General features: G+C 40.6%; 1 protein-coding gene and 1 non-coding gene across 2 annotated transcripts; one reads left to right on the forward strand and one right to left on the reverse strand.

The window, feature by feature from the left end:
* The first annotated feature begins 2,539 nt into the window (after nt 1-2,539).
* LOC112025084 (uncharacterized) lies at nt 2,540-4,644 on the forward strand. The gene is made up of 6 exons (XM_024057750.1): nt 2,540-2,748; nt 2,986-3,415; nt 3,513-3,719; nt 3,828-4,074; nt 4,123-4,478; nt 4,570-4,644. The coding sequence occupies exons 1-6, from the start codon at nt 2,540-2,542 to the stop codon at nt 4,642-4,644; spliced, it is 1,524 nt and encodes a 507-aa protein (XP_023913518.1).
* Nucleotides 4,645-9,752: 5,108 nt separating this feature from the next.
* LOC112025094 (5.8S ribosomal RNA) lies at nt 9,753-9,908 on the reverse strand. The gene has a single exon (XR_002884222.1). It is a non-coding gene; the product is annotated as a 5.8S ribosomal RNA (ribosomal RNA).
* Between the last annotated feature and the right edge of the window lie 2,811 nt (nt 9,909-12,719).

Here is a 12,719-nt window from a genome sequence, read left to right on the forward strand (position 1 = left end):
AGCCTTCCCATTCTTCAAAGTTCCCAAAATAGTTATCATTCAATATTTCTTTAGAAAGCATGTGAAGCCTTCCCATTGTTCAAAGATTATATTAATTCTTTATCCAACCTTGACAAAATTAAACTCAACAACTATAGCCTATCACATAAAATTCTCTAACAATAAAAGTAATAATAAAAAATTAAAAAATAAAATAAAAATAAAAAACCTAAGATCATCTCTAGTTATAATTTTTTTAAATGTATAAAATCTTAGAAAAGAAAAAAAAATCTATTTAGTTTGGTTTAGATTTCTGTGCAGTTCATTGGTGTATATCTTTGTAACAAACAAAGCCAAGAAATCAAAATTATTCTAAGCCTGAACTAAAAGCAGTCAAATATTAGAGAGAGCCAAAGAATTGACAGAGTAAAATTTTCACCCAAAGTTGAGAACTGTTGAATAGTTATATACTTTACTAGGGGTCATATAGAAACATACCTTTGGTGGAACAGTATTTAGCCTTGCAGGATGTTGTTCTTTGCTTCCTTTCAAACTCCTCATGATCTCATTTGTGGAACACCTCCAAGTTGCAAAAGAGGCTACTAAAGTTTCTCCTAATTTTCATGCTCCAAATTCTAGGGAACAGTAAATGGTGTCCCAGAGAGATGGCTTATTTTGAGAGAGCACTCAAAAACTATATGTATGTTCACTCACTGTATCTCTTATTAATCTGACTGATGTAGGAGTATTTTAAATACTAGTAGAGATTTACTTACTATCAAAATATATGTGACCTCTACAAGATCTTATCTGTTAAGTTTAAATTATTCCACTACTGATAGTGATAACTTATTTCAATATCTGTTAAGTTTAAATTACTCCACTACTGATATTGATAACTCATACTAATATCAGTTAGTTTAAATTTAAACTTACTTATCAGATAATCCATGGGCCATGATTTATGGGTTGGGTTAAAACCAGCCCAATTTCTAACAAGAACAATAAAATTACTAAATTTTTAATAAAAAAAGGGATAATTACACATAACCCACCTGTGATTTGGGCAAAAATCACTTTACGTACCCGTGGTTTGAAAAGTATCACTTAACCCACCTAAGATATGTTTCTGTCACTCTCCGTCACTCACCTCGATCTCTGCCGTTACAAAAACACCTTTTGACCCCAAAACAGAACATAACGAGAATCAAAACACCTAAAACTCAAAAGCTTTTCGAGAGAGAGACCTGAGGTGCGATTAGCTTGTTCTTCGTGGTTTGGAGTGTCTGGAGGGGGAGAAAACACTTTGTTTGCATCATCAAAGCTAGGCAAGGTATGTGTGACTACTGTTCATCTGCATTTGGGTTCTTCCACCCATGTATTTTATCGCGACCCACCCACGTAGTTAGGTTTTGCTGTTCATCTGCACATTTAAATCTTTTTTGTATGTTAAATGTGCATTTTGCTATTTATGTGTAGAATCGCTTAGGATTAGATGTACTGCTATGGTTGTTTATATAATGCATATACCTGAAAGAATCATATTTATTTGTCAATGATTGCACTTGTTTGTGAACTGTGGGTAGTGTGGTCCCTATGAATTTGTTGGGAATTTGGTTTTAGATGTGCTTTATGTGGTCCTTTGTCTGTGTGTTGTTGTCTTGTTGTCTCTTTTGGCTTCTTGTCATTTTCTGCATGTCAGTGTGTAAACAAACTATGTTTGAATTGCAGATGGTTGACTTCACATTTGACATTGAAATTCATGTTGGGGGATGTTTTGTGGAGGAGCCAACCATTAAATATGTGGGTGGGTCTGTACGTTTACTGACAGAAATTGACCTTGACAAGTTGAGTTTCTTTGAAATTCGGGATTTATGCCATCTAGTTGGTGCTCCTAAAGAACAAAGTATATATAAGTATTTACTTCCTGAAGGTGATCTACAAGATGATTTAAGAGACATAGAAACAGATGCAGATGTCCTAAACATGACTACCCTTCATAGGGCATGGCCACCTGAAAAAAATCATAATCTATACTGAAATAAATGTGGAGCCACTGGCAGTTGAGTATCCTGATGGAGGGGGAGTGGCAGATGGTGGTGTAGGTGGTGATGGGCTTGGGGGTGTGGCAGATGGTGTAGGTGGTGATGCAGGTGGTGATGTAAGTGGTTTAGGTGGTGATGCAGTAAGGGATGAAATAGATTTGGATAGTGATTATGATGAAGATGATGAGAATGATGATGGAGAAGATGTTAAGGATGTTGAGATTGGTGCAAGAGATGAAGAGCAGAATGTTGAAGGAGATGATGATGGGCTTGATGATGATGATGATGATTGGCTAAATGAAGGCCTAGAAGGGGATGACTTTGGTGATGATATATTTGTTGCTCAAAACTCAGCTCCACAAGGTTCTGCTCCCAATACAGCCCCAAAATCAAGCAATGCACCCCACACAGCCCCAGAATCAAGCAATGCACCCCACGCAGCCCTAGAATCAAGCAATGTATTCCATGCAGACCCTGAATGAATTGAGCCAACTCTTGAGGATGACCTGGTAAGCATGGATGGGTCTGATGATGAGCAAGTAGCTGAGCAAGTAAAGTTTAATGCTAAGAATAACATGAGAAATGCTGTACTGAAGAAGGAGATGAAGTTTCCTAATGCAAAGGTGTTCAGAGCTGCTTTAAGGGAGTATGCAGTCAAAAAACCTGTTGACATCAAATTCAAGCTTAATGAGAGGACCAAGATATCAGTTCACTGCAAGAATGGGTGTGGGTGAAGATGTTATGCATCTCAAATAAGTGGACAGCTAACATTTCAAATTAAGACCTTGACTGATGACTGTACTTGCCCCAAGTCTTTTAAAAATAGTCAAGCAACATCAGCTTATGTTGCTAAAAGGTTCATTGAGGATTTTAGTAAAAATCCAAATTGGGAGCTGAGTGGTGTACATAACCATGTGATGCAAAATTTATCTGTTGACCTAAGTGTAAAATAAGTGTATAGGTCAAAGAGAAAGGCAAAGGATTTGATCAATGGAGATGAGCAACTGCAATATGGTGTCCTTAGGGACTATGCACAAATGATAACCACTGTAGACAAGGGGAGTAGGGTTATACTGTATACAAAAATGGCTAATGAGTCTTTCCAGCCAAAATTTAAGAGGATGTATGTTAGGTTCAATGCTCAGAATGTAGGATTTCTAGGTGGATGCAGGCCATTTATAGGTTTAGATGGTTGTCACATAAAGCACAGATTTGGTGGGCAAATCTTATCTGCCACTGCCAAGGATGCAAATGACAACATTTTTTCAGTAGCCATGGCTGTTGTGGAACAAGAAATCAGGGAGTCTTGGATACGGTTTTTGAAAATTTTTGCTAATGATATAGGGAGGCCAAAGGAGCTTCAGTTGGTCTTCATTTCTGATAGGCAAAAGGTATGTAAGTTTTGTTTTGTTTTGTTCAGTTACACTTGAATAGTTTACTTTGTTTTCTGAACTAACTTGTTTTGTTTGTTTGCTTGCTTATTTGCAGGGGCTTATACCTACAATAGAGACACTATTCCCTACTGTGGAGCATAAATATTGTGTGAAACATATCTACAACAATTTCAAAGTTCATCACAAGGGATTAGAGCTGAAGGATGCACTGTGGAGGTGTGCTGCTATCAAAACAGTAAGGGAGTTTGAGAGATGCATGCAGTACATAAGGGATTTGGATGAAAAGGCATACGAGTATCTTGTAAACATTGCACCTGCATAGTGGACAAGGTCACACTTCAGTACCAGGGCCTTAATAGATTGTTTGGTAAATAATTTGAGTGAATCTTTTAATGCAATGATATTGAAGTCTAGGGATAAGCCTATCTTGGCAATGTTGGAGTGGATTAGGGTTAGACTTATGACTAAACTTTACACAAAAAGGAAAAGGATACAGAAGTATGCTGAAAAGTTGTGTCCAAGCATACAAGATAGGTTGGAGAAATTGAAGGTTGAAAGTAAGCCATTTAGTGCTACTCCAACTGGGAGTTTCCTTTATAAGGTAGGTAGTCAGTATGAAAGGCATGTAGTTGATTTGGTGAAGAAGACATGTAGCTGTAAGTTTTAGGACTTAAATGGCATTCCCTGCAAACATGTCATAACAGCCATTTATACAAACATTGAGACACCAAAAGAGTATACCCACCCATGCTACTTCAAAGAAATTTACATGGGGATATACAAGGAGGTACTTCCTACCATGCCTTGCCAGTCAGAATGGGCTGACACTAGACAGCCTGCTCCCCTAGCACCTCACATATACAAACCACTAGGCAGACCACCCAAGCAAAGAAAGAGGGCTTCTAATGAGCCTAGGAACCCTTACAAAGCAAGTAGGCTGAACAGACCTATAAGATGTGAGAAATGCAAAAAGGAAGGGCATAACTCAAGAGGGTGCAAGGCTAGCATCACTGGGGAGACACCATGGCAGAGGAGACAGAGACTTGCAAAAGAAAAGGCTGTAAGTAATTAGGATTTAAATGAAAAAAAAAAAAAAAAACTTGTTTTTAAACTTACAATAAACACTGTATTGAAACTGGGTTTTGTTGCAGGCAAGAGGAGGGGAGCCTGCACCTAAATCTGCACCTGAGCCTGCACCCCAGTCACCATCCCAACAGCCTACCTAGACCTATAACATGATGTCTGCCACTCAACCTTCATCCTTACAGCAAGGAAATCAAGTTAGGCCATCTCACAAGAGAGCAGGATGGTTCTCTTCCTCACAGCCAGAGTTTCACAAACCTAAGGAGACTTAGGATACCTTACCAAGTTCTTCACAGGTAACTTGGTTGACTAACCTCTTTCCTGGATGGTTGTGTAGACTAGAATATTTTTTAACAAGTGGATCTATTTTTTTTATTTTGTAGCCTTCACATGCAAATAAGAGCACTAGTGGTGTGAGGACTAGAGGACAGCTTGCTACACAAAGGCCATAAAAATGAATTTAGTGGGTGGAAAGAGGAAAGAGTAAAGGCAAGAAATGAATGAAGCTAGTAGGTACGCATGCCAGCATTGGGAGTAAAGCTAGTGGGAACATGTGGGCCTTTTTGTTTTTTTGTGAAGACCACTGTTGGCTTTTTGTAATTATCAATTAGTGTAAAAAACAATCACCTTGTTTTGAGCAATAATATGTATGTGTATATATGTGTATATATATATATATATATGTAGCTGGCCTTGGAATGTGCTTTTTTGTAATTAAGGACAATACACTCCAGGTTGTTATATGGAAGTTGTGGTATTACAATTTGTATGGAACAATATTTGTCCAAACTAGATTATATGAAAGTTTATTTATTGCTAATACAGATTGTGTCCAAGTAGATTTTTTCAATATAGATTGTATCGAAGTTGTTATTGTGGAATGGTTGTTATGGTATGTACAAGTCATTGATAATTGACATTATTTGTTCAAACTAAATTATATGGAAATTTATTTATTGCTACTACAGATTGTGTCCAAGTATATTTTTCCAATATAAATTGTATTGAAGTTGTTATTGTAGAATGGTTGTTATGGTATGCACAAGTCATTTATAATTGACATTATTTGTTCAAACTAAATTATACGGAAGTTTATTTATTGCTACTACAAATTGTGTCCAAGTATATTTTTCCAATATAGTGTATAGAAGTTTTTATTGTGGAATGGTTGTTATGGTATGCACAGGTCATTGATAATTGACCAATACTTCTTTCATTATATGCCCACAGACTAGTGGCATGACCAATATTTCTTTCATTGAATGGTTGTTATGGTATGCACAAAATACTGAATAATTGACCAATTTTTCATTCATTGACACATCAAAACATTACATCAGTAGGCTAGTGCTATTACAATTCAAATTCATTAACACCATTGCCATAACTATCTCTACTAATCAATTAACTACTTCAGGGCAACAATCTAGGTCTCTTCACTCTAGAGAACTCAATTGAGCCAAAACACAAGAACATAACAATAACAAAAAAGATCCATGACAAAATGCATGCAGACTTCCACATTCTCTACTTCTCTTCAGCAAACATAGCTTTTTCCTTAGCTTTTGCACAGACAGCTCGAGCCTTTCTCTCCCTCTCCTTGGCTTTGGCTTCCTACTCAAGAGCCTTTTTTGCCATTTTCCTAGCTTCTTCTGCCATTTCCAGAGCTGTCCTTTCCCTTTCATTGGAAAGTAGGGGAGCACTCTGAAACCTAGACATCTTCGTTAGAGCCAAAGGTGCAGTTTCATTCCCACGAGGACAGGTTGGGTTATCAAGCCAAACAAAGAAAGTACACTTAGGACCAACCTTATAACGGCTATAACCCAAGAACCTCCTCCCAAAATCGTACAAACTTAAACTTGTTCTCAAAACACAAGTCTGCTCACATATGTCCACATGAACCCGAGAAATTACCACTTGATGAAGACATATTAACAGAACACGATTCTTGGGTAGTACAAATTTAGAATTTCATACAGTAAGTTCGCACTTGAACAAAATCTGAAACCCTAAATCAATAACAGACACAAATACGTGGGTGGGTCGCGATGAACAGCAGTCACATATACCTTGCCTAGCTTCGATGATGCAAAACAAGTGTTTTCTCCCCCTTTAGATGCTCCAGACGCTCCAAACCATGAAGAACAAGCTGATCGTACCTTGGGTTTCTCTCTCGAATAGTTTTTGAGTTTTGGGTGTTTTGATTCTCGTTATGTTCGGTTTTGGGGTTAAAATGTGTTTTTGTAACGGTAAAGATCGAGGTGGGTTACGGAGAGTGACAGAAACATACCTCAGGTGGGTTAAGTGATCCTTTTCAAACCACGGGTAGGCAAAGTGATTTTCGCCCAAACCACAGGTGGATTATGTGTAATTATCCCTAAAAAAAACTAAACCACAATTCAAAGAACACAAACTAAGAGCTATGTATCCATAACTTTGTTGATGCAACTTGATACCTATAGATTTTAATAGCTTTTGTTATGTCAGAGAAAGAACAAAGCATCAAACATGCCAAATTGTAATCAACCCACCAACAATTTGATCAGCACAAATTAGACTCCATGACATCCAAATTGTAATAAAATAGCACTATAAAGAACCGAATACAAAAAAGCACCTCAGGCAAAATCAGGGAAAGAAGCAAATTTGGAGTCCTATTTGGAGCTGGAATATAAAATACCGAAAATTGGAGGACCTAGTGATGTAGGACAACCAGAACAAAATTAAACAACGAAAAAATAAAGGGATATGACCTAGGAGTCAGCACCTAGGCCTTGCTTGGAGTTAGCACCAAGCAGGGAAACCACTAGTCAGCACCTAGGGTAGACTTGGAGTCAGCACCAAACCAAAAGAGACCAACCGACCATTTTTTTCATTTATCAAAATATCAACTATCTCCTAAAGGAGTACAATAGGTTGCTTATAAAAGATTGCTAAACCCTAGTTCTAATTGGCGAGAAAACCCTAATTTCCTTATTACAAAACTTAGGACTGTCCAGCCAACTCGTATACCCGACCAACCCGAGTAACCCGCCCAAGCCCGAATCGACACTCTGACGGTTGGTTGCGGGTCACCGCCCTCAAAACTCGACGCCTTCGGGTCGGTTGGCGGGTTTCCTCTCCCAGAACCCGAGCAACCTGAACCAATCATAAACCCAGAAACTTCTGGCAATATTCGAAGGTTCTTCGATGAAAACGTACAAAATCTGATGATATTTGAAGTTATCCGGCGAAAATTTACTTAAACCCATCAGATCGGATGAGATCCAGCGAGAACTCGTCGAGATCTAGTCCAGATCTAATGAAAACTCGTTGAGATACGGATCGATCTCGTCGTGATCTGGCGCGATCTTGTCGAGATCCGGTGCAATCTCGTCGAGATCTGACGCGATCTCGTCATGATCTGGCTAGATCTCGACAAATCCGGCCAAAATACATCACCGGCAATACAACCTAAAACCCGATCGTTCAACCCGAAAATCGACAAGACCCGAACCGCCAGATCCGACTAGCATTTCGGATCGGTTTCAATTTTCGTTTTTACCCACAGAAAGTTTTGGGACGAGTCCGGGTTAGGTACAAACCCGACCCGTAGACACCCCTAACAAAAATAACCTTGCTTCCAAATTAAAATACTAATAGCCCAATAAACTAATAGGACCTAAAACATAAAAATACAATTGACTTGCAAACATAAATAATACTAAATAATAATCTTATTGCATCTCCCGCATCATTCTCCTCTGGTTGGAGAAAACTCGACCTCGAGTTCTGAAGTGTTGAAGGATTAGGATGCTGACAAGTAACACTTGCTTCAAGTTTGGAATCACCCAAGGAAGCATAGAGAAAAGAAAAACCTTGAATTCCACCATGTCAAACTTTTCTGGAATAACAAAATCAATGTGTGGAATCAATATAATCTTATCTTGAACTATTGGAAACACTATGTTATCCACTTTCTCCACTTTAGCAAACTGCTTATCTTCATGCACCATGGAAGGCTGATCAAAAGTAGGTTCATTAGCTTCCAATATCATATCATGTGCACTCTCTAACGTAATACTCTCTTTAGACACCATCTCTTCACCTTGCTGCTCTTTAATAGATTCATTTCCTTGCACACATTTTAAAACAACACTTGTCGAGGCATGTACATCTGTGTCAATATTAGGCTTTGGTGTTGCTAGAGGATTCTCCATGACCAAGATATCATCATCAATGTTGTCTTCTATTGGGGCAGCAATAAGGTCATTGTGATCAACTATCCTTGGTTTCCCAATTGAATCGGATTGAGTCTTCTTTTGCTTCTTCTGAGCAATCCTGTCTTAAACATCTTTCATGAGTTTTACAGATAATTCCTTTAATTCCTTGATAGATAATTCCTTGATAGATGGTTCAAAAGTGCATTGAGGACATGGAATGGGATGAGGATAAGGATTCATCGTATTTGCTTCAACTTGAAAAGTACCACACTGAGATTGAGGTAGATACTTAGCTCGATAGTATGGTGACAAATACTCATCACAAAGCTTTTCTTTCATATGTTCCCACACACTAATGGCAGGTTCATACCTCATATAGTGGAAATATTCAAGATTCTCCCAAAACCTTTGTGCTTTACCTCTTAACTTCAACTTGGCATACCTAACCTTTTTGTAATCTGCAAAATTTGTTTGCTCAAAGAATTACTCCATCTCATTCACCCAGTTGACAAAATCTCATGGATAAGTATTACAATCATCAAAATAAGGTGCTTCTAATATTACCATGATTCTCTAAAATAGTGCTTTAACAAATAGTTGGCAGTTGGAACAAGAACCTAGGTTGTTGTGATGTTCTCTAGGGACTTAGGCCCGGTTTGCCACTAAGGACGCTTCTCTATACTATAATTCAGAGACGCCCGTGAGGGCGCCTGATTCTTAAGCTGGGTTGTTCCTGGTTCATTCGCCACTACTAAGGGAATCCTTATAAGTTTCTTTTCCTTCGCTTATTGATATGCTTAAACTCAGCAGGTAGTCTCGCCTGACCTAGGGTCGCATTGGAAGCGCCGCCGGGGCGACGCGTAAGGGTCGTAAGAGCGCATTCGGATGATGGGGCACGTACGATAGGGAACAAGGGTAAAAAAACCACCGATTGTCGTGAAGCTTGTCACCGAGGACTCATTTTTGGGCTAATCGTGCACTCAGACGGCACAAGAGGCCAACTTCTGCCTTGCCTAAACTGGCATTGGGGGGGGGGGGGCAACAATGCGTGACACCTAAGCAAACGTGCCCTTGGCCAAATGGCTTCGGGCGCAACTTGCATTCAAAAACTCTATGATTTGTGGGATTCTGCAATTTACACAAAGTATTGCATTTCGCTACGTTCTTCATCGATATGAGAGCCTAGATATTCGTTGTCGAGAGTCGTTTTGAATAATTCATAAGACGGCGACACTGAGGGCGCACCGTGTCCAGGGCTTCCAGCGTGGTTCCATTGGTTCGATTTCCTTAGCACGTTCTACACCAGGGTTCAATTTGTGGGCAAGAGACGCAAGGTGCCTACCCTCTATTGACTGTCACCAGTTCACGGGTCATTCTGCTGTGTAGGTTTGGATAATGATCCTTTCGCAGGTTCACCTACGGAAACCTTGTTACGACTTCTCCTTCCTCTAAATGATAAGGTTCAGTGGACTTCTCGCGACAAAGCCGGCAGCAAACTGCCCAAGCCGCCGTAATTCGAACACTTCACCGGACCATTCAACTGGTAAGAGCAACGGGCAGTGTGTACAAAGGGCAGGGACGTAGTCAACGAAGTTGATGACTCACGCTTACTAGGAATTCCTCGTTGAAGACCAACAATTGTAATGATCTATCCCCATCATAATGAAATTTCAAAGATTACTCAGGCCTATCGGCCAAGGCTATAAACTCGTTGAATACATCAATGTAGTGCACGTGTGGCCCAGAACATCTAAGGGTATCATAGACCTGTTATTGCCTCAAACTTCCTTGGCCTAAGAAGCTAGCCGCGAAGGGTCACCTCCGCATAGCTAGTTAGCAGGCTGAGGTCTTATTCATTAATGGAATTAACCAGACAAATCACTCCACTAACTAAGAACGGCCATGCACCACCACCCACAGAATTAAGAAAGAGTTATCAGTCTATCAATCCTTATTATGTCTAGACCTAGTAAGTTTCCTCGTGTTGAGTCAAATTAAGCCGCAAGCTCTACTTCTAGTGGTGCCCTTCTGTCAATTCCTTTAAGTTTTAGCCTTGCAACCATACTCCCCCCAAAACCTAAAGACTTTGATTTCTCATAAGGTGTTGAGGGAGTCCTATAAGTAACATCTGTCGATCCCTAGTTGGCATCGTTTATGGTTGAGACTAGGACGGTATTTGATCGTCTTCGAGCCCCCAAATTTCGTTCTTGATTAATGAAAACATCTTTGGGAAATGCTTTTGCAGTTGTTCGTCTTTCATAAATCCAAGAATTTCACCTCTGACTATGAAATACGAATGCCCTCGACTGTCCATGTTAATCATTACTCCAATCCCGGAGGCTAATAGAATAGGACCAAAATCCTATGATGTTATCCCATGCTAATGTATCCAGAGTGTAGGCTTTCTTTGAGCACTCTAATTTCTTTAAAGTAACAACACCGGAGGCACGACCCGGCTAGTTAAGGCTAGGAGCGCATCACCGGTAGAAGGGACGAGCAGACTGGTGCACACTAGGGGCGGACCACTCTACCCAACCCAAGGTTCAACTACGAGCTTTTAAACTGCAACAACTTAAATATATGTTATTAGAGCTGGAATTACCGCGACTACTGGCACCAAACTTGCCCTTCAATGGATCCTCGTTAAGGGATTTAGATTGTACTCATTCCAAGTACCAGACTTGTGAGAGCCCGGTATTGTTATTTATTATCACCACCTCCCCATGTCAGGATTGGGTAATTTGCGCACCTGTTGCCTCCTTTGATGTGGTAGCTGTTTCTTAGGCTCCCTCTCTAGAATTGAACCCTAATTCTCCGTTACCCGTCACTACCATAGTAGGCCACTATACTACCATCAAAAGTTGATAGGGTAGAAATTTGAATGATGCGTTGCCGACACGATAGTCGTGCAATCCGTCGAGTTATCATGAATCAGTAGAGCAACGAGCAGAGCCCGTGTCAGCCTTTTTATCTAATAAATGCATCCCTTCTAGAAGTCAGGGTTTGTTACACATATTAGCTCTAGAATTATTATGGTTATCCGAGTAGCAAGTACCATCAAATAAACTATAACTGATTTAATGAGCCATTCACAGTTTCACAGTCTGAAGTCATTCATACTTACACATGCATGGCTTAATCTTTAAGACAAGCATATGACCACTGGCAGGATCAACCAGGTAGCATTCCTCGTCGATGTCGATGCTGCCCGGAGGCCCTGGCTAGCTCGAGGGTAAGGAAGGGCATGAACGAGCACGGCGATCGTTCGGGGTAAAGCGATGACACTCACTTGGTACATTGGAAAAAGGGGCTAGAGGCCCCAAACCCACATGATATTCTACATCCGAGGCCATGAGCATGCTTACGTGGTCCACAGCAGCAACATGGAGGCCGCGAGGCATGCGTGGGACATTAGGATGACTTCAAGGTCCTGCCGACACCTCGTGAGGAGCGTCGACTAGGAACGAATCTGCTAGAGGGACGAGTGCCTTCAAGGCAGGTATACAGCACAAGGACTTGAATTGCGTTCGAGCAACACTTGGAACAATGCTGATTGAGAGCACGCGAGCATGGATCCTGCAAAGCCATGCAACCCTGCCACCACTCGCACACTATCACGTACACTTGATTGCAACACCACCAAACATACCCCACAACGACTCGCAAGGCCTGCTGTGCATGAGGAAGCATCGAGTGGCGTCAAGTTCACACCGCTGGGTGTGAAGGACAACACTACTAAACCACGTACCTGCAAGGATAGGTTATCATCACGTAGAGGCTTGATGGTCGCCATGGGACTTGCTTCGCCCAGCAATGGGTGAAACTAACACCATCCGCGTTGCGATAGCTTGCCCAAGCTAAACCAATAATGCATGCATCCCCCCTACAACATGGTTACAGAGACCATTGACCCCCCGCCACTAGGCACTGGTGGGTATGGCCTCACACCATGGAGCACGCGAGGTTAGGTGCCTAAGGGTTTGTCATGAGCATGCCTAAGCGTGGCCAAGCTCAAG

The sequence above is a fragment of the Quercus suber genome, unplaced genomic scaffold, assembly GCF_002906115.3.
Source record: "Quercus suber isolate HL8 unplaced genomic scaffold, Cork oak 2.0 scaffold_383, whole genome shotgun sequence".
Taxonomy (NCBI): domain Eukaryota; kingdom Viridiplantae; phylum Streptophyta; class Magnoliopsida; order Fagales; family Fagaceae; genus Quercus; species Quercus suber.

Excerpts from the sequence above, each read along its gene's own strand:
- LOC112025084 (XM_024057750.1), top strand. The coding sequence starts at position 2,540 with ATGGATGGGTCTGATGATGAGCAAGTAGCTGAGCAAGTAAAGTTTAAT. Across the intron at positions 4,075-4,122 it reads GGTGAAGAAGACATGTAGCT|CCATTTATACAAACATTGAG; the intron begins GTAAGTTTTAGG and ends ATGTCATAACAG. Across the intron at positions 4,479-4,569 it reads GACTTGCAAAAGAAAAGGCT|GCAAGAGGAGGGGAGCCTGC; the intron begins GTAAGTAATTAG and ends GTTTTGTTGCAG.